Here is a 22,422-nt window from a genome sequence, read left to right on the forward strand (position 1 = left end):
TTTCAGCACTGGCAAACTCCCCCTATTTTAGAGGAATAATTCTCCAGTGCTGTAAAATGCTTTAAAATTCCCAGTGGGGTTTATGTTGATCATTAGCTTTTATGATTTTGTTACAGTATTTTAAGTGACCTATGCAACTTGAAGATCCACGCAGTAGTGCTGAGATGCTGAAATGCTAGTCCTATGCAATAAACATTTGCAAGTTCTTTTAATTTGCTGCCCTTATTATTTTTAAATGACATGGTTACAGGCAAATAGCCTGCATTCCAGCTTTTACAACATATATTTATCACACAGTTAACATATATATATTAAAACAGTAATGCTGCTGCTCTCAAATGTTTTGTAGATAAACAAACAACAGTACATGATTTTTTCTTTTCTTTTCTGCACAGTACTTTGTAATCTATTTCAGTGATAAATAACTCACAACAATTAAAGCGTAAGAAGCATGGTTCTGAAAAATATAGCGTTACACGTCCCCACGTAATTATTCTTTTCATTGTTAACATCCTGGCAACTTTTTACTCATAACTTTCAAAATGGCTGCTAAAGTAAGTAGTTAAGATCTTCAGATTTGTTATACATGAACGCACCTATCAATAAAATAAATATTTGTGTATAAACTGTAAATCATTATCTTTCTGTTAACAGAGGTCTTATATCCAACTCAGACAATCCCTGTCAGGAATTCATTCTGGGTGGAATTTATAAAGGAAGCTGAAGACGAAATAGAAAGACGTATATTCACGATACTCAATGAAAAAAACAAAACAAGTCAGACAGGACATGTAAATGAACAATATACGGTAGTTTCTAGTACAGCAGATGTTTGACCTGCATTTGAGGTTCATGGTACAGAGCACCACAATAACACGTATTTATTCGTTTATTAGAGCTCTCTTGAGATAGGTGCCTGCCAGAGGCCAGTGTCTTCACCTGTGTTTGGAGGGATACCAGAGAAGACTGGGGATCCATTTGGATGGACCCAAGGTAGGAATCAGATATTCTTCATTATAAAAAAAATATTAATTTTACAGTCTGTGTTGGTTCTCACACAATGGATTTCATAGAAAGTCATCTGTATATCTACGGGTGTAGGTGGAACTCCTTGACACTTTCATGGTAGATACAGGTTTAAAAAAATAGTATGTGTTTTCAGGGTTTATTATATATATATATATATATATATATATATATATATATATATATATATATATATATATATATATATATATATATATATATATTACAAACAACATTGTAATAGGCAGTGTTGCATGGTGCACTGCCATTCCACTTTGTAACCCCTGTCAGAGACATAAGATTTAATGCCTGTAACCTTGTATGCAGAGGAGCTTGGCTTGGTTTCCAGTTCACACCCAGCTTCCACCCTATTACAGTGTGCTTAAAAAATCACTACTATTAGTAATAAAAACAGGAAATATTTCAAGTTGTACAGATAAAGCATCTCCTTCAATGTACCACGAAGCAGCTTTTTCGATGTAGTACAACAAGTGAACACTAGATGGCACTGAAGAAAGCTTGGCACAACACTAAGGTATGATTCTGGTAAAACTTTTTTTTCAGAGGCTGTTGAAAAGAATGGATGACGGGACAAAGTTATATCTTGTGCTGCAGCCTCTGGACTTTGTGTCTGAAATGTCCAGGAAGCTGAAGATGATGGCAGACTGTGAGCAGTATTATGCAGACGTGTGTGTAACAAACGGTCTCTTGTATATATCATACTTATAGGCAATGTGAAATGAAAACGACTGTTTTCTGTTTTTAAAATAAGACTAAATATATTTTGGCAGGATATGGTTCTTAGTATAACAGCCCAGTCTTACCAGTTTTTTATCCACTTCCAGAAGCATATGTTGAACAGGTCATTTGCAGTCATTTTGCTTAGATTGCAGTATATTAGATAACCCGCACACATGTGTAGGCACACTATTGCCCCTGCAGATTACGTTTAGAGCATCAAACGAGTGCTCTATTTGGAAACTGGTTTCCTCAGTTCATTAATACTCTATTCTGGTATCAGGTGGTCGCAAAAAAGAATGGGTAATGCAAGTATAAGAAAGACTCCTCTACACAAACGTTAGGGAAAGATAATGCATCTTTTATTTTCACATTTGTAAACAGTTTCCAAGAGGAATCAACGCAGGGAGGCTGGGTGGTCCATCGCCACCTCTAGTTATTGAAAACGTCTTTTAAAGTGCATACATTTGAACAAGCAGAACTTACTGAAACAGAGAAATCATTTCCATGTAGAAAAGCTAAAACAGTCAAAGAAGAACAGAGACTTAGAGCTCACAGTTTCTCTACAAGAGCTACGCACTTTGAAGCACTCAATGAAACATGAAACAGCCCCGGCAGTGAAACTCAATTTATCAATTCACTTTTGTGTTAATTCGTTTACTCTGTTTAGTTGTGTCTAGGAACTTATCTATACTTTGGCAGGTCTGGAGAGCACTTCTTTAAAATAATTCCAAGAATAGCTATGCTTTCAGTTTTCTGAAATCCCTAACCTGTTTCTTCTGATAGAGCAGATGGCAGTGATTTGAAAGTCCTAACTGGCTTTAGTTTAACTGCAATATTAGTATTAAGTCAGTACAGATCTACCCTTCACCTTTTAGTAGTTTTAGAAAGTTTATATATCCTGTTATCCTCACATTTAGCCTAAACTTGGAATGGAAAATTTGCAAATCTTTTGGCTTCTTAGTATTTAAGAAAAACTTATCTTAAAGACATTCTGTCTGAATATAAAATATATACGAATACAATACTCAATGCAAATATCAAAGCAAGAAAAACTTTTAAAAAGAAAAGCTCCTGGATTTAACCTGTTATGTAAATTATATAAAAATTAAATAAAAACAGAATTGTCAGTCAAAAACATGTACAGCGTGCATTTTGTCACACAGAGCTGAAATTCCTAATTCCTAGTTTCTACCTTCTCTCTATCTCTAGTCTATTTTATTATTAAATACACTCTTAAATTCACAGATAGTGGCAAATTAAATTTGTAATACAAAATGTCAACATTATACACTAGACTTGCATTTCAAAATGTATGTGAAGTTTGAGGAAATATATTCAATTTAACAAAATAAGTTATCTTTGGTTTTGCTCAATTAAAGTTTACATAACTCATTTAATATATGTAATTATTTTCCAAACTTGCACTGGGGGGTAGGGGGGGGGGATTGCTCGGTGTACATTATCAAGCTTTGAAATCCAGGACCCCAGTTCAATGCAAGAGTAACTGAAATATCTGGACACCAATTAAAGAAAGTTCTGCATTAGTTTTATGTATACATAAAATACCCTTTTCTCCATCTTACCCTTAGTAATCTCACTGATTGACAAACACCACAGCAAATACTAAACAGTCTCCCTTCTTTTGTTACAAAATGGCATAAGGCATTCTGAAAATAGCAAAAGATGAAACTGGAATAGATTCTGAATTTGCATTTCAAAATGCTCTCTATGCTGAACGAAACCTCTCTCAGTTTCGAAGTGCTCACACGACACACAGTCACTTAGGTTCCTCTCTTCATCTCCCATTCCTGTAAACAAACAAACAAAAAAGAAACATAACTAAATAATCTAAATGATGGAGAGAGAGAGAGAGAGAGAGAGAGAGAGAGAGAATAAGAATGTATTTACAGTATTTTCAAAGTGCAGGTTAAACCCTTTTTAAAAAAGAAAACCGGACTATATTGGCATATCACTTACAAACTTCTTGTATAAATGAATAAATAAATACCTTCGCCTTCTTCATGACACTGCCTTTCCCTGAGGCACTGATGGATGGGGTGCGCTTTCGGATTTCTGAAGCACAGTTCACCGGCAGGTAAAGCTCTGTGTAGTTGCTCTCACTTTTTGTTCCTGAGCTCTTTAACAAAAAAAAAAAAAAAATTGTATTGAATTCCCATCAACTGCCTGACTAAATCTATCTATTAAAATAAAGGAATGCATATCCCTGAACCAAGATACAAAGCACCTGTACAATACAAAAATTAAGAGGGATACAAAATGTAAAACATCGCAAAACAAACTCAAATAAAAAAAAGAGTATGCCAGTGACAGACTGGACTGTACATAAACCATTAAAACTATTAGTATCATGAAGTAGTATAGTAGATTGCCATGACCAACATCCACTGTAAGCACATTTAGGTTTTGTAGACATGTAAAATTCTCATGTGTGACCTGCCTAAGTGCAGATGTATGGTTGGATGGACGAGCCCACTATATTCACTGTATTGCCTCAGTGAGATAAGATGAGGTTAAAATCTCTAAATCCACAAATGCAGAGGAGCCTGGCTCTTGCATTGTGGTTAAGGTGCTTGCTGTTACACCTCTACAGATTACCTTTAGGACATCAACAGTAAGGCACAAAACTCTTTATATATGGGACTGGATGGAAGTAGAGTTCTGGGCAGCGAGGACTGTGGGTGTGCAGAGCTGTGTACCTTTGACCCGGTCGTGTTGTCCCCGGCTGCCCCGAGAGATCCCCCCGCTATTGACTTCTTCAAGTTCTCCTTCACCTCAGTAAGTCTGAGCTCCACATCCACTCGCTGGCTTTCCTTCTCTCGACACTTCTCTTCCAACTGTGCAATCTTCTCTTCCAGGGCTTTTGATTTCTTACCTAGATGACCCGTTAATTAAATAAGTTGTGTGAATTACAAACATACCTCCAGAGAGTAATGTAAACACATTACACAAAACAAATGACCATGCACAGGTTCAGCAAAATCCAACAAGTGGCTCCTGAGTAAAGCCTTAATAGCCAGACGGTCTTTGGAGAATGAAAGGAGTAATTCTGTTATGGTAAAGGCTCTTTGGCATTAGCTGGCATAGCAGTATAGACAAGTTTGTGTGATTTATAGCCACTACTCATGATGACCACCAGAGGGCAGTGTCCCCCTTACTTCAAGCAGGTTCTAATCTAGTTCATTGAACCTACTAAGAGGCAATGAACTAATTGAGGACCTGCTTGTTTTAAAGACCAGGCTGAAATGGATCTCGAGGGCCAGAATTGAGTACCACTGTTTGCAAAAGTGATTTCCCACTTATGCAGAAACTGGGTGGCTTTTCCTCCTGCTCTTTTAACATCTGAGTGAGTCCTGGCATTTCAGAATTTTAAATATTTAAAATCAAGTCACTAGAGTTAGATAGCATATATAACGTGCACTCAACTTTAAATGGAACACTTAAAGGATGTGAAGCAAAGCAGAATATCCTTTCCACACCAAAGTAACTGAAGCGAGGAATGGAAATGGTTCACAGTCACTGCACACAGTAATGAATACCTTAACTTCAAATACCCTAAGCAACTGAACCAGATACTGAAGGTGGAAGTAAACTTTAATGGGCAGTTTTAATTTGTCGTAGATTCTCAGCTGTAGATATCTAATGGGTTTTATAAAAGTGGAACATTTCTAGCAATTTCCATTTTCTTTAACTACAAAGGAATCATAAAATGAGCATAAACCATACACAAAGAAAGATAGCGATTTACTAACATCTTTAAGAAACATAAACATTTCTACAAATGTTGCACATCGTTGATTTAGTATTTTAGAACATATTCTGTTATTATATATCTTCAATATCAGTTTATAACAAATTCTCAATCTTATGTGATCTGGTAATAGAAAATCTCAGGGATTATCACCATTTTAGCAGCAGACGGCTATGTTAAGTTAAGAACAAAATACTTAATTCTACATTGGACTAACATGTTATTTTCCATTTCTTATCTATTACAGTACACTAAATAACAGCTTCCCAATGCATAGGTCAGTTGAAATGTCCATTTGGGGATGAGTTGTAATTAAAAACAGACCTGTAAAAATATTCTATTAATTAAAGTCATGCTGACTGGCTCGGGAATACCCGTGCACTGTAATGAAAAACCATTTCCACTAGTAGGAACTAGTACACAACTCAGCCAAGAAACAGACACCATTATTCTGGTTCTTGTCTTCGCTTGGAGACCCACAGTGACATTTCAGTAGCAGTATCTGACTAGCTTCCAAATGTATCTGAATAGCTGTATTAATGCCATTTTTTAAATTTCAATTGTGTTACTGTTTTTTATTATGCTGTTTTATTTATTTTAAGTGTATATACTTTTTTTAGTTTTAGACTCTTAATTGTTTTATTTTTACAAACTAGCTTTCAAATGTTCCTATTAAAACCACATTTTGTAGCTCTTTTTTATTTCTGTTTATTACATGTTGTATTAATGTATTTGTGTGTGAGGTGCTTTGGGGTCCTTGTGATGGAAGACTGCATGGCATTGTATTGTACTGTATTGTATTGTATTGTATTGGAGACTGTCTGTGTGCAGGTACACTTCCCATGATGCTAGATCTGACCGCATGTGAAGAATATAAAGAACCTGTGGTGCTTTTCAGTGCCTCCTTCACTTCTCCCCTCTCCTTGCGCAGCACTGCCAGTTCATTCCGGATCACTTCCTTCTGTTTTTCCAGCTTCTCCTTCTCACTCAAGTATCTCTTTGCATCTTCTTCAGCACGGGTCTTCCCATACTTATACTGGTTGGCATCTAGAAAAGAAACACACAAGGAAAGTATAAGCACTTGTTCAGCTGACAACACCAGCTTACAGCAGGTGGGTGTGGCTGGAAGGGATGTGTACAGCCATGGCTTTCCACATGCATTTTACTGGAAATGTTTCAGTGGAGAGAGCAGAATCTAATAGGGTTATCAAAACCCATAATACTTAATAACCTACCATGAAAGGCTCATTTCATTGTATGTGTTTTTATGAAGCAGCACTTGAATATATGTTCTGTAATGATTGAGGTATCAAATACAAAAACAAAAACTCTAGATGTTAAAATCCTCAATGATCAAAACCACCATTTTAACAGCAGATAGAAGTTGTGAGTTTTAGCTCTCCTGGGTGGGTGGGTTTATACTGACTACAGTAAACGAGACTGTACATTTAGGAGGCTGTGTGGTCCAGTGGTTAAAGAAACAGGCTTCTAACCAGGAGGTAACCGGTTCAAATCCCTTTGACTTTGCAGCTAATGCATAGTTCACACACCCTAGTCTCGTATCTTGTAAAGCACTTTATTATGGTGGTTATTTATTAAAAAACAAAAAATCCATATTTCACACAAGAAAAATAAAAAAACAAACACTCAGGAATTATGGGAACCTAATATACTAAAATAATGATGAAAAATAAATTTAATAAAGTTAGAGGCTTAGTTTAGATGAAATCAAGGATTCATCTCACCCCCACTACATTTACTTAAATGTAATGTAAATTTAAATGTAATGTAGTGGGGTGAGCTGAATCCCTGTCCTGAGACTAGCATTGGCAAATCTTCAATGTCCCAATCCACCTCACCAATGCTGTTGCTCTTCGATGAGTGTGATTGGATGACCTACTGAGCCACTGACAGCTTAAAACAATGACTGTGAGGTGCTGTCATTTTATGAAGCTCATAAAACTTAAAGGCATCACTGAAATCTCAATGCTCTTCAATGAAGACTGGGTGGACCCCCTATATCCTTTTCCAGTCCTTACCAGAGTATACATTATAAATCTAAAGTTACTCCCACTGACTGCAAGAAAGTCTTTGAAGACCTTCAAATGTAAGTAGCACTTGGAATCCATTGAGCTGTAAAATAACAAAGGCGTTGAACTATTTAAAACGAGACTGCATTTGGGTAAAGACCTACAAACTAAAATAAAGATGGGCACTTAATGCGGAACACCCAGGGGTCTAGCAGGGCTGCAGGACTCTGGTGCATATTAAGTCTTACTTGAGCCGTGGCGCTTTATCTTAACCTGCGGGTCTGTCTTGTGGGTCTCTTTACTGGAGAAGGATGAGTGTCGTTTTACTAGCGTCACCGCAGGACGCTTCTGCTCTTCCACCTGGACGATGTTGGAAAAAAGACAAAATTGTGAGCTTATCCCATCTGAGGTCTTGATTTCTTACATGGCTTACTTATAATGTATATGAAATCATAATATTTGCATAAGGTTTTGAATATAGAATACTGTACATATTAATGGAAGGGAGGGACAGCAATTAATTCTACTTTAAGTACCGTTTTTCCTATGACAAAAATACAATAGAAGTGTATAGAAATGGAGTCACCATACAATTCCAACTTGTGTTTAACCAGAGTAATTTGTCAAAGCACAGTACAGTGAGTATTAATATACTGTAACCGTGATACTTTATTGCTTCAGTATCAGCCCCAGGATTGGTTTACGGGTGCACACAGCAAGAGGCTGCTTGCTTTTCCTTCAGTTTATAAGCCCCTATTAAAAAGCATTTAAAGGCTTGGTTTCTTGGAGGTTTCTTCAGGGGTCTGTCTGCACACAGCTGCAGAGAGGATAGAGTGACACCTAAACCCTGCACAGGGAGCCCCGTCAGCCTGGGAAAGTGCCCAGCAGTGAGGAGGACAGCTTTGTTTTCTTTGGATTGTTTAGAGTCAAGGTGGAGCTTTTCTGCTCTTAAAGTTTCTAGTGATCCAGGGGAAACACCAGGGTCCACGTCTGCTTTTTAACTTACACCTGTCTTTTGCACAGAGAGTTTACATTTAATCTCTTCCTTTAAATTGATTCAATTTTTTTGACAAAATCCATATAAGTTTCCACTCTTCTCTCCCTGTGGACTGCCTTGGTCCATACTTGATTTCATTTTTGATTCATTTAACACTGGCCCTGGAATCCAAGTGTTCTAGAAAATAAAGCCAAACCATTATGCTTTTGATGATGCCAAGTTTGAACTAGGTTTTCAATACATCGGATTAATTTGTCAAGATACTAACTCTAATAGTTTACCACAGTAAATACACATTGCGCAATTTACTATGCCCCCATGCTTATAACTTGCTTTTTCTATTCTTTTACTCAGCTTTACCATGCTTTTACCACCTATACCACAGTGATCTAGGAAGATAATACCACTAACGCAACAATGCTGCACCACAACAAAGAGAGGAAGCACTGTTGGGAAGAGTTTCATGCAGCACATCACACCCAGACATATCTGCAATACAGCCTAATCACCAACACACACAGTGGAACACACATGCTGGTTCTATGCATATAACCCTGAACCAGAAACTTCAAGTGCGCCACTTCATCTAGTGCAGAACACAAGAGACAGTATGCTGAGAAAGGGATTGGTGGAACAGACTACTGCATGTTTGTTCTTGTGTAATGAGTCACCCCACATCAGAGGAGTCTGTCCTTGACCATCAAAGGAACATCTGGGGAAGCAGTCAGTAAGTGGAGCAGCCTTTGCTTGACAGGGGATTACATTTATTTGTTAGAAACCTGAGTGTGACCAGAAGAAATACAATGTTGGGTTTCTTAAAACAAGATTGATTTTGATCTGGAGCAATTTAAATGATTTGTTCTGTTTTACAGGACTGTCCAGCCTTACAGGCAGGGCTGGGCAGTGAAGGGCGAGGTGTGTTACACCTTACATCACACAGTATGATTACTTAGCAGTCGTTCTTCAATGGTGGGTATCAAAGCTCTGTTCACAGCCTGATTTCTACAATGTTTATAGAAAAAAAAAAACACACCACCGAGTGTAGACGTGGAAATGCTGATGATGACATTGCATGTGTGCTGACTCGTTAAATAATTGAGGTTTAAAATAGAAAAAAATACGTTTTATTGTGTGGTTGAACGGCATACTGTTCTGCTCAAAGGATAACCACACTTCTTAAAGCTTTAAACAAGGGAGACCTATTTATTTAGTCCAAATACCTAAGTGTGTAAATTTAAACAGGGTTTTGAAGACAGTGGTGGCAATCAGTTGGATGTACAACTGACAAAATGCTAACTTGGAAAACTGTGCATTAATTCTCACTCTGCACTAGCAGAGGTCACCTACAGAGCCCCCTCTACTGGTAAATACAAATGTAAAAACTTAGTTTTCAGTGGGTTTCACAGCATTCCACATTGAATTAAAAAGTCAATGAGCTGCTTAATACGTAGTTGCTAACGGCAGGATTTGAAATACATTCTTACCTGGACTTTCTCATAGGGTACGTCATCATACGTCCTGGAATCAATCACTCCTCCGGGGCTGCAAGAAGAGGTTGCCCAGCTGCAGACAGAAGAGGAGTATGGTATAATCCCTGTTCTAAACAGATTCAATAGAATAATGGCACAGTGATGTGGGAGAGGTAACCGGTTACAGTGGTAGAATGTGCCCTGCTTACACATGCAGAGGCTTCCCCCACATTACACAGAGGTTCTGAACAGATTGTTCCCTACAAGCACTTACAGGAAGGAATGCCTGACAGCGTCGACAATGTTGCCAATGGTTTCCACATCCACATAGTCATAATGCAGAGACTCCGGATCTGTGGAGGATCCAGTCCCAGCCAAGAGCAGTCCCAGCCATCGGCCCATGTCTTCAGAGCAGCTTGCCTAAAGAATCACAGAACACAGCTGTGTACCGAAATAGAAGATAACAGGCTCTATTCACAAAGCTGCAACTCAGTTTAAGAGATTCGAGAACGTGTTCTATAGACAGCATATTACTAATAAATGTGATTTTCTTTAAATAACTTATATATTAAATCTTTATGAACAGGGTATATCAAAGCCATTGAATACAGAATGTGAACTGACCTTGAAAGCAATCTTTCAAAGGGTGGTGGTGTTTATCTCATAGGAAATTTACACTGGACAATACTAAATCAAAGATCTTGCTAGAGGGATTTCAGCAGGCTATAGAGAAGGTGCACAGTAACAAAGTTTGTACTTTTATTTACCTTAACATGATATGATGTGCTGCCACAGCGTGGCCGGGAGAGAAGTTAATGGAGTTTGAGTTTGAGTTTCTGCTCAATAGCATGCAGGGAAGGGCAACTTTTTTATGGATGGGAACCTTGAGATGTCACTTCACAAAAGAGCCTACAGATGGGGTGGGTGTGCTAAGAACTAACTGCACAACGTCCTGGATAACTCTACAGCATAGCATTCCTCCTTACCACAAACATTTACAAAGGTCTTTATTTTAATTCTAAAATTTAATTTTAAAAGTCCTTGAGAGAGGAAATTTGCTCAAAACAATTGTTCAGCATTTTATGCTTGTCTAAATAAAAGGCAAACCCCACAATGGAATTATAACAATGGAATAATAAGGGTTGGTTGTTTGTTTTCTTTATCTGTATCTTTCATTTGCTTGAGAATGTCATTTGTGTTGCTTTCACCCTGTCATCTAATCATAATGGGATCTTTAATAAAAGAAAGCTTTTGAATTGACAAACCCTAGAACGTTCAAATGACACTTTTAAAGGCTGATATTTGAGGTCTTCCATGACAAGCTTAATAATGAAACCAAACTATTGTGTCAATGGCATTACAATCTAATTTAACAATAAACCCAGGCAAATTCAAAGGACATTTTTGAAAAATAAAAACCAAAAACACAGGTACTGTGCTCTCCCGTACCTCCAAGACCGCCACCTCGTGTCCGTGGCGCAGCAGTCGGAAAGCGAAGGGGTGCTTGGGGCCTAGTCCGGTTGCCACCTCACAGCCCTGCAGCACGACAGCATTGACGTGGGTTCGCTGGTCCAACCGGTCCTTGTGGAAATACAGAGTATTCCTTCTCAGACAGACCCAGCGCTCTTTCCAGCACTGGTTCACAAGCACATTCAGGTAACCTGCAAAAAACAACAAAATGAGCATCAGTACGTTAGACAGAGGCCCACTCTGGTTCCTTCCCGGCTTGTCCCCCTCAGTGAGAGAGAAACGGGGAAAGGCATCCTGTTTTGTGGTTGTTGGTCAATCAGGATTCCAGATAACTTAAAAAAAAAAGGACAAATTCAACATAAGTTGTGGTGCCTTTATTTACACAACTTAACTCATCCACTTCTAAATCTAAGTTTCCTTCTTTGAACAAAAAGCCTAAAAAGCCACAAAAAAAGCCACAAACTGTATCAAGTTTCTGAATGTTAATTTACAGAATGAAAAAATACTGAACATATGTAAACCTCACAGTTACCAAACCAAGAGTTTAAGTATTTCAATTGTTTTGCAATTAAACTGATTCACCCATAATTGTATATCACTATAACAGAGAATAGTAATGGAATAATTGCTACCTTTTCTCCCCATAAATACAGTATGATACCATTCCCATTTTTATAATCATATGGATTCCAGATTTTAAAAAAAGCGAAGGAAGCTAAATATAGCCCTGGAACCAACCACAGCACGGAACGTCCTCGTCAGTGGAAGATGTCTGGGTGTCCTCAGCAGTCGTGGGCTTTTTCTTGGAGAAGCTGATGATCCTTGTGATCTTCCTCCCTGCTGCCCTGCTCATGGAGCCCTTTAATTCAGCCAGGCCGCTTCTCTTCCCTTTAACTGCAGTGTAAACAACGAGATGAAATAACCACTGACTTGCTTTGGATAAAAACACCGTTGGGACTGTTTAAGTGTATCCAATTTTGAAAACACAACCTCTACACAAACACAGGAACTTGTATTGCCATTAACTTTTGGAGGTATGGTATGTCTGTCTCGTCACAGCTGTTTCAGTGGGGTAATGCTGAGAAGAGGAATGGGATACTACTGTACAAAACCGTGACATTATAAGCTGCACATGTGCACCAGCAAGCTTTTGATGGTACTGCATCTCTTTTATAGGGTCAATCTGACATGCCACATTGAAAGCATAGCAACATATAATAAACCATACGAAAGGAGTTGTATGATTAGTTTGGTTTGAGAATGTAACCTTGTAATTGGTGGTAAGGCATATAAAATTACTAATAAGTGACAACACCCTTTCAAAACTTGAACATCCCCTTATAAACAGTTACTGTGTTTCTACTGACAGCATGGAAGAATATTCATACAAATGAAAAATAAAACATGAAATAGTATGACTATAAGAATAGTATGACCACAGGGAAAGCATTGCAAGTAAATTGACCCTGTACAGGGTCATCTGTCTGTGTTGAGGCTAGTTTTGTCTACATGCTTAAATGCAAGCAGGTTCATACCGTGATCCCTGCCTTCCCTCCCGTTCACCGGGCTGCTATTGTCTCCCGTGACCGCACTGTCCGAGTCTGAGGTCTGTTTATCCGTGGATAATCTCTGTGGAAACAGGCAAAGCACCAAACTGTTAGACAGGCTGGAAAAACAAAGTCAGGAAGCCACAGTCCTGTGTCTGCCTCTACCTTCCCAGGGCCTGCCACTGACCACACTGCTCTCTGTACACTTACACTGGGAATAGCAGCTCCTAGTCTAATGTTCTACCTTAGCGCTTTGGATTTGGTTTCAAGGGCATATGCTTTACCAATTATTTACCATTTTTTTATGCCAGCAAGTTATATCATCAAAATAATGATTGCTTTTTATGTTCAGATCTTAATGGGATATAGCAAAACAGAAGATGTGTTTAAATTTATTTCCTCAGGGTTTTTGTCACAGCATGCTCCTTTTCTAAGATCCCATGGAACAAACTCTTTAATTGTCAGGTTAAGAAACCCTCCGTGCTTTTGAAACCAGGCACAGCACTTCCCAGTCTGTATGGTGCATTGAGACAACAATAGCTACAAGAAGCAGAAACCTTTAGTAAATAGTACAATTATTTATCACAATTGACAATTATGTGCCTTTGCTGGCATATGGTCATTTATGAATTGCTTGTAAAGCATTCCACATGTAAATATAATGTCAACAACAACCATAAATACACAACCTGACCTGCCCATTACCTTGTCCAGTTCTACTTTCCGCAGAATCATCGGTGAGGTTGACCCTTCCAACCCATGAACTCCATTACACTGGCTACTGACTTCCCTGATCACCTGTAGGAAAGCATGTTAAGACATGATCTCTACGAACAAAGAGGAAAAAAGTTTACAGCTAATGCTTATAAAACACTGCGTCAGGTATAGAGGTGTATCTGTTAAAATGATACCTTAGCCATGGGTTTGACACAGTAAAATCCTGTACTGGCTCAGCCTGCCTCTTTATAGATAGTCTGCATGTGTAGGTTTAGCCTTGTATCTACTAATAGCTTGCACACAACCAGACAATAAATGGAAACCTGCACGAGGGATTCAGTATAAATAAGCACAGGCTCTACTCTATCACTCATGCTGCCAATGACACAATGAGACACTTCCACAGAACTAGCCCAAGAGAAACACATTTTATTTTCTCTTGAATGGGTCTGTTTAGGTCAAACAAGAACAGAAAACAAACAAGAGCGAGATTAAGGAGCTGACAGGAACGCAAGTGACCATGTGTTCTGGCTGTGCTCCTCAGCAGCTCTGATAAGTAACAGCCTGTGGCAAATGCCAAAGTTGGGCATTAAATAGGCAAAACTTCTGTTTATTACTCAAACCACTTTAAATATTTGTCTTCCTGACTCGGTTTCTTACAGTTCGTGCTTCCGAGTTTATGACTGATTGTTTAAAGTTCTGGATGACTGCCACAGAAGGAACAGACAACCCTTAACATGAGAGTTAATTAAGTAAGGAACAAGAACCACCAACAAAAGCTTAGCTGCAAGCAGCAGAGACCAAACAGGCATGGTAGGTGATGTGTGAAAGAGCTGCCTGATTCAATCGGTGTTACCTTGAGCCACTCGTCAGCCTGTTCGTGGCTCTGCACAGCGAGCACCAGGGCTTCAGCGCCAGGCAGCGAGAAGCGCAGCTCGTGTTTCTTCCGCCGCCCGTCTTTTGGAACGTAGATAACGTTACATGTGTTCAAGGCCAGGTCCAGGTAAGGGCTCTGAACCTTGGAGCTTTTGTAACACTTAAGATAAAGACAAACACGGTATAGTTAGGGATGGAGTTTGTCGTCATTTTGTTTTTACTAGAATAAGCTGGCTGAATTATTGGGGAATTTCAAAGTCATCCGATCTCAGTCTGGATCTGTACTCCCTGGAGGCACTGTAATGTTTCGTTGTAGTAACTGTATAGTATTTCTTTTTTAACAGCAACTTAATTGAAATGTAATATACTGTGAGGTCCCTGGAATGCCATTAAAAAGAAGATGCTAATTGTGAAACCCCATTGCTACTCCATTAATATGGTTAAGCAAACTCTGTGGTCTGGATATATATCCACAGAAAATAATCAGTAACAGTAATAAGGGTTAGCTATATTGTATTGAAGACACCCATTGTATATCAGTTTAAGCCATTCCAGGCTTTACTATAAGCTTAGTAATACATATTTTATCTTGCATCTTTCTGTTATTAAGCTCAAGTGTGACTAAGGTCACGTGAAGTGTCTAAGCAATGGGAGCTTAATTTTCCCCTTCCATCCCTGTATTGTATTGTGTCACAGTATTTATCACGTGGTAAAGCCTCCTGACTTATCGAACAGGCGTTATGGCCTCACCAGGAGCCTGTTGTCACGGATGACGGTGAACTGCTTGGCCCACTGCCCGAACCTCTTCTTGCGCAGAAGGAAGGCGCAGATGCGGCAGTCCTTCACCAGGTTCATGGAGTTCTCCTCCGAGGGCCACTGGTGCGTCAGCTGCTGTCCCTTCCCATCATCCTCCTCCTCGTCATAGGACTCATATGAGCTGCTCATCGCGTCAGAATCGTTGTCTGGCAAAATAAATTATTTCTTAAGAGAAACGAGTAAAATCTGTCTGAATTCTTCAATCTGAGTGGATGTATCACAGGACTCCTGGGTCTCTTTCTTATTCTATTAATATGAATGCAGTCACGTTATTTTGTGAAGCAAATAATATTTGTGCACATAATAAATGTGTTTTAGTCCTTTGGGGATTAATTATATTTCTTAGAAATATACAATGCTGGTATATATATATATATATATATATATATATATCATAGCTCTATGCTCAAAGAGGGACTGTAGGTCTGCTACACAGTGCTCTTACATGAGTTCTTCTGTTCCCCATTAATCCTGGTGATTGGATAGTTGTTGTCAGCATCTTCATAGTATCCATCTTCTATTGAGTTCGGTGGGCTAGAACTGCCTGATACAAAAAGAGGGCTGAATTAGACACACTGTAGAATTCGCCAAGGCCTTCATTTGAACTGCCTACCTTAGAGCCTGAATAAACTGGTGAAACAATATTTTTCTTCTGGCAATACAATGTTAGGACAGTTTTACTGTTTATGTGATGATCAGCTGCTATCTCACTGGCACCTGCATAGTCGATGTTTACAAAGAGGTAACACAGTAAAGGACTGGAAGCAAGGAGCCAGTGTAAATGAGAACTGTAGCCCAGCTGGGATACATTGGGGATAAATAACCTTCTTCAAAACAATGTACTTAGCTTAGACTGTAGCTCTTTAAAATAAACAGAGCAACGGTGGAATTCCTTATATGGAACTAGTCTTTAAATATAATACCGTAAAAGTACAAAGACACCAGCTTGAGCCATTCATGCTTGCGGATTTCACTAAAATACTATTTACATCAAAGTGCAATTTGCACCTTTTTTTGTGAATGGAAAAATCACACTGTTAATAATTACTCACGCCTAATCTTATTTAAAAATCAATGGAACACTGTACAGGATAGGAAGGAAACTCGCAGAAAAGCACTCTCAATGGTAAAGACCACAGGCAGTGAAAATGTCTGTCTTCATTAAAAACAAATTCAAACTCTTGGCAGTGGAGATTGCACTTTGCGCTGGCCTGCCAAGCGACACACACAGAGTTCACAATAATTCCTGTCATTCTTCCAAGCCTATTGTACTATCAGGAACCCCACCATCCTACTTCAATTAAATATACAAACATGCGAGTTGAAGTAAAAAATGCATTGAATTAAAGAGCTCCAGCTACAGTTCCTCTGCACTGGAAAGTTGCATTGATGACCTTAGAAACGATTGAGTTAGCTGCTTGTTGAAATTCTGCTCAATCATCAAAAACGTATTACTGTGGGAGGCTGCTTGTTTTTTTTAGCTAGCACAGTTCAAGCACAGTTACGTGGAACTCTGCCAGATACATCAGAGATGCAGCCACTTTTTTAAGAAACGCCTTAGTGTAAATGTTTTCCCTTTTAATGCATCACAATGCACGCTGTGCAGAAATCCTTTATCTGTAAAATGCATTGAGATGTCTTGGCATGATAGGATGCTACACAGGATTTCCAATTGGGGTTGTTTTCATATTTCTATTCAGTCATTAATCAACCGGAGCCCTGCTCCCAGTCTCAAGCCCCTACCCCTCCATTTGTACCGAATTTGATAAAATGGAGGGCCTTCAGTCTAGACGACACCTTTCTGCTCTCTTTTCTCTACATCAACCAGTTTGTCTGTTCACAAAATAACAGTGGGTGCACAGAAATGTTATGTCTAGAATTAAGTTTGGACAGCATAACTTACCAAATGGGCGTTTTGATATCCTTCCGTAAATTAAAAACTGATTTGTAGTTTGGAAATTACTTGCATTACATAGCCTAATTGGTTGGCTTAAATCAAATTAGACCCTTTTCAGTGCACAAAACAACCACATGAGAGTAACTGGGACTGTTTGAACTCTATTCACCTTTGGGACACAGCCAATTTTATTTTGCATGTCGAAGCCTATGAGCTAAGAGTCACCTGCATCAACAGGTCATCAGGCTGAAAGGAAACAGCTGATATAAAGAGCCAGAGGTCATGTTTTGACCCTGCACAGCCATTATTTCTTAATGACTGCCTGAACATACATGAGCAGCTTTTATGACAGCCTTTAACTCTTAATAGCAGCCCTGTCTTACAGACAGCTTTCCTTTTTACCCAAGTCCTTTATTTTACAGGTGTTTCCAGTACTACTCAGCATTCTAATGTAAGCTCAATTCTGCTATGGAAGACACCGTTATCCACAGTGTTATTGAACCCCACCCAAGCTCTGCTTCTGTTAAGATGCGTTCCTATTGACCTTTCTTTCAGTAGTGCAATGTATATGCCTGTGTTGCAGTCCTACAGTTTTAAACAAATCAAGAGAACAGCTTTTCCATAAATCAATCTACTCAACGTTTTGAAGTTAGGCACCTAATTAAAACTCTCTTATTGAGATCATGCACTAGGTACTTATTCCTGGAGGCACATCAGGCGATGTTAGTACTTACTCCTTGAGGTGATAAACTCGGGAGCTTTGCCCGGATCCAGGGGCACTGCCTCCTCATAATAATCCTCAGGAGGTGGGGTGGTGGGCAGTGGAGGAGGTGTATCAGTTGTGCTCTACAAAACATTAAGGAAATCAGACATTTTTAATGAGGCAGCAGCAACTGTCACACCTTACACCAGCCTGCTCATTCAAACCAGCAGGAAACACCAATATTACTCCAACAGCAATGTGCAAATTTCATATAATCTCAATGCAACACACACAGCATGAAACAAGGCAGAACCATGCTGCTGGTGTGATGCCCGTGAATAGTTATCCTTGAGTGTACAGGACATCTAGTACTTTTAACAAAGAAAAATTTCACACCTGTAAATGTGCAACAGAAGGAAATCTGGATGACTGTATTAGGTCAGCCTCTTCATAAAAAGTCTGAAGGAAGCTCTTCAATATGTAAACCCTTTATAGACAGGTTAAAGTCATTCCGGCTTTTACATCCCCCAACAATGCATTGCTGGATCCAGTTGATCCGAATTGAAAAAAAGGTAACGTGAGTCACTCAGCCACGTACGTCAATTTCCAGTTCCATCAAATTAGCAAGTCTTTTACAAGCTCTGTACAAAGGGATGCTCTTGAAAAGCTAATAGCAGTAAAGTACAAGGACCTACTGTCTTGGAAGGTGATGTCTCCAAGGCTTCTGCCTCGCTTTCCTCTTTCTTCTCCTCTGGAGCGTCTTTGAGATTCCCAATGTTACAATCTGCTTTATTAGCCACCGTACATGCAAGAGAACATCATTAGAACAAAGGGATGGCCCCTTCGAATCAGTGACACTCATTGACTTATAATGTGTTTATAGTTTGAATATTCCTTCTGTAACTATTCACACTTAACCATAAAATTATTTAATCATATTATTTACTTGAATCCCACACAAAATCAGTTCCATAAAATTAGAATTCATAGAAAACAAACTCTAGAAGTATTTTTCTAAAGTGGCTAATAAACACCGGTTTGTAAACTTACCGATCTCTTCAAATAAAGATTCCACAAAGCTAGTCCCATTCCTATAGGCTGTAGTGTTCATATATATGTAATCTGTTCCATTCACTGCAATAGAAAATACACATGAATATAAAATTCAGCACATTCAAATGTAACAATTTTAGCAGGGAACATGGTAGGGAAATATGTTATTTTAATTTTTTTTATGTGCGCATTGAACAGAGATAACCACGGGGGTCATATATATATATATATATATATATATATATATATATATATATATATATATATATATATATTATTTGATAAATATTAGTTTGATTTGATAAAAGCGTCCTCAATAAGACATAAAAAAATCCACATCAATTTTGTTTGTTGCAGGAATTTATATTTTTTGGCTTAAAAAACACAGTTTCGGAAAGTATAGCATGTGAAGTAGTGTGGTGAAAAATCTGTTAAAGACAATCCCTCACACATTTATAATACATCCTTCATCATTATCAATTCTTCTTGAACTTAGAAAGAACTATCTTTAAGCACTGTGTGTACCACTTGATGCAGTTTAGAAAATATGTTACTAGGTGTATTTATAGCTGTTCAGATTGTCAGGATGTGGTACAGTAGAAGCTTGAGCAATTGCACGTTTAAACACACAGCTGCTGGCCTCACACACCAGATGATGGCTGGAGTTTGTGCAGGATGTTGCTCACTGCTGTCTTCTTCTCTTTTGTGGTGGTGCTCAGGTATTCATGGTCCAGCAGTTTCAACAGGACACTCAGTTCTGGGATCAGCTGTTCTAACACTGAAATAGAAAGAAGATAACATGTTTAACTCTGGATAACTCTGCTCATCAAAAACCATCAACAGGCACCTGGAACCCCGCCCACCCGGCAAAACCGGAAAATCTCTGTGTGGGGTCGATTCGCCATGAAATGCAAAAAAAAAAAAAAAAAAAAAAAGAAAAAAAAGAAAAGGAATGACTTAATTAAAAAGAGTATTAGGTGGGAGTTTCCACATGGGATTGATGCATTAGCCTTTTCATCTCTGGAGGAAAGGGTTCAAATCTGGCTTAGGTCTCGGGTTTGAATCTGACCATCCTCCCAATATGCAAACTGATTACTTTGTTACATGGTTGTCTATTTAATCACTTGATAGCTCTGGCCTTTTTTTCCCCCCAGTGAGATTCGCATCCCGTTACTGTCTGCTCAAACTGGGGTCACAATTTGCTGCAGTTCATGCCAATATTCCCATATTTTCTATACAGCCTCTGCATGCCCCTTAGCAATGCAGTGTTACACTCAATGTGTAGCAGATGTTGCTTTACATAAACTTGAAGACAGCTATCCACCCCGGCCTACACTCACATGATTCAATTAGTCCCGTTTGCAAATACCTCCCTCAGAGTTCACTGAAGCACGCTGCTGAGCAATAGGCTAACAACACTAGACAAGCTCCCAGCAGGGACACACCCTCTATTTCAATAATTTACTTTGCCTCTTGCACCAGCGACCAAAGCTCTACCACTCCCACCAACTGGAGGCAGTTGTTTGTATTGCTAAAATGTCTGTTTCCTGTTAAATTGTGAAAGGCAGTCAGTTGGGATACATTATCTAGTACAGGATGACTATGTAGGAAGATTAAGACTGACTAGACATTGAGTTTCTACAAGGCTGATCACCATCACTGTACTCATTCTAAGCACTATTTTTGCTTTGAAGTATATATTACCAGTACAGTCTTGTAAATGTGTTTTAGTTGGCCTACTAACACAATATATAATCCCATGTTTTGAGCATAGCGTGGATAGAACATGACTACTCCACAACAAACACTGAGACATAGGGTGTGTTTCCCAATATTGCCAATTCTCGTTGGTGATAAGTGTAAAATAATTAAAGAAAGCTTTCGAATATCTTGTGGGCTATGGACATCTGGATATCTTGGCTCACTATTTAGAAATTTCCAAGCAAACTCCATTTCCCATATGTTAATCCTTTAAGTGGGTTGTCATGCTGAGCAAGGAGAAAATTCATTTCATTAACTAATCAGAACAAGTAAATAAATACATACATTAAATGGTTATGCAGTGGCACAAAAAGTACAAAACTTTAAAAGAGACACAACAATTATATATATATATATTCCAATTTATTTGAACAGCTTATCCAGTTGGTGCTTATCTTTCAATTAATCCAAGTAGGCCTGGTCTCCTTTATGACTTTGTGCTCAGTGATGGAGAAAATGCATTAGCGAGATTATTTTGAATAAACATTGCATTGACTTTTGTTTTTCACTGGTTTCAAATTGCCATTCTTAAGATGTTCAGAAAGTCTCACATTTCAGCTCTGTAGTATATGTGGCCATTCAGCTGTAGTGGTTAAAGAGGGGAATATTTCTAACCAGTACCACCTACGTGCTGATGGAGAAATCGTCTTGTTGCTTATGTAAGTCTCAGTTTTCTCAGTCTAAAAGTGTGATGTGCTTGATGTCAGTGGAGGAGCTTAACACCACAGTGTGACATGTGAAAGTCTATGTTGTACATTTCTGCTCAAATAACTGCAAGTTTATGAAAGGAAGTGTGTGGTTATTTGCTGACTTCAAGAGATTTTTAATTGAAAGCATAAAGGGCCGCAAAACTACATGTTTTAAGGTTATTTTATGCTCTCCCCTTTGTATGGGTTGGGAGCAGAGACGAGTGATTCTTTTAATACACCTTTTGCTTGAAAGCGTACTTTTTCCCATTTAAAGGCTATTACTGAAATGTGGGTCATGTACTTTGTGTGGGCACGCCACTCGCAGAGAGAATCTGTGGTACAGACTGTATTCAATCCATAACTTTAAACACTAAATAATAAATGGTAAACAACCAAAAATTACAGTTAGCAACTGTAGACTATCTAATTACTTCTAAATGACTTCCTTATCTTAGAAAATTACAATTGAGTTGGCAATATTCAGCTTCAGTAAGACAGCATGTCCAATGTCATGGTACAAGACATCTTTGGGGAAATAGGAATGGACTGTTTGTTACAATCCAAACCCATCTGCTGGATAAACAGCTACTTCCACAACTAATTGGTATTTCCATTTATTACCCTTCTATCTTGACAAACAATGTGCCAACTGCTATGACCCAGAAAAACATGTACAATACAAAATAAAGAACAAAAAGTAATTTTTGATACTTTATGTGATTTATTGATTATATATATATATATTATATATATATATATATATATATATATATATATATATATATATATATATATATATATATATATATATATATATATTTTTTTTGTGGATATAATACATGGGAAAGAATAACACCTAGT

At 38.4% G+C, this 22,422-nt stretch overlaps 1 protein-coding gene across 3 annotated transcripts in view; it reads right to left on the reverse strand.

The window, feature by feature from the left end:
• Positions 1-3,483: 3,483 nt before the first annotated feature.
• The window catches only part of LOC121297310 (actin filament-associated protein 1-like 1), a 36,139-nt gene continuing 17,200 nt past the window's right edge, over positions 3,484-22,422 (reverse strand). For 2 of the 3 annotated variants that reach the window (XM_041223556.1, XM_041223554.1), the window contains exons 2-19: positions 19,761-19,889; positions 19,109-19,192; positions 18,754-18,845; positions 18,090-18,201; positions 15,904-16,002; positions 15,393-15,604; positions 14,623-14,802; positions 13,755-13,847; positions 13,038-13,131; positions 12,241-12,396; positions 11,482-11,693; positions 10,307-10,452; positions 10,048-10,126; positions 7,815-7,926; positions 6,419-6,583; positions 4,485-4,660; positions 3,776-3,904; positions 3,484-3,575 (exon numbers count right to left, since the gene is read on the reverse strand). In XM_041223556.1, the coding sequence (XP_041079490.1) occupies positions 3,549-3,575; positions 3,776-3,904; positions 4,485-4,660; positions 6,419-6,583; positions 7,815-7,926; positions 10,048-10,126; positions 10,307-10,452; positions 11,482-11,693; positions 12,241-12,396; positions 13,038-13,131; positions 13,755-13,847; positions 14,623-14,802; positions 15,393-15,604; positions 15,904-16,002; positions 18,090-18,201; positions 18,754-18,845; positions 19,109-19,192; positions 19,761-19,889 (2,297 nt within the window). In that variant the 3' untranslated portion in view covers positions 3,484-3,548. The remainder of the gene's footprint in view (positions 3,576-3,775; positions 3,905-4,484; positions 4,661-6,418; positions 6,584-7,814; positions 7,927-10,047; positions 10,127-10,306; positions 10,453-11,481; positions 11,694-12,240; positions 12,397-13,037; positions 13,132-13,754; positions 13,848-14,622; positions 14,803-15,392; positions 15,605-15,903; positions 16,003-18,089; positions 18,202-18,753; positions 18,846-19,108; positions 19,193-19,760; positions 19,890-22,422) is intronic. The other variant, XM_041223555.1, reaches the window with a different exon arrangement.

The sequence above is a fragment of the Polyodon spathula genome, chromosome 22, assembly GCF_017654505.1.
Source record: "Polyodon spathula isolate WHYD16114869_AA chromosome 22, ASM1765450v1, whole genome shotgun sequence".
Lineage (NCBI taxonomy): Eukaryota > Metazoa > Chordata > Actinopteri > Acipenseriformes > Polyodontidae > Polyodon > Polyodon spathula.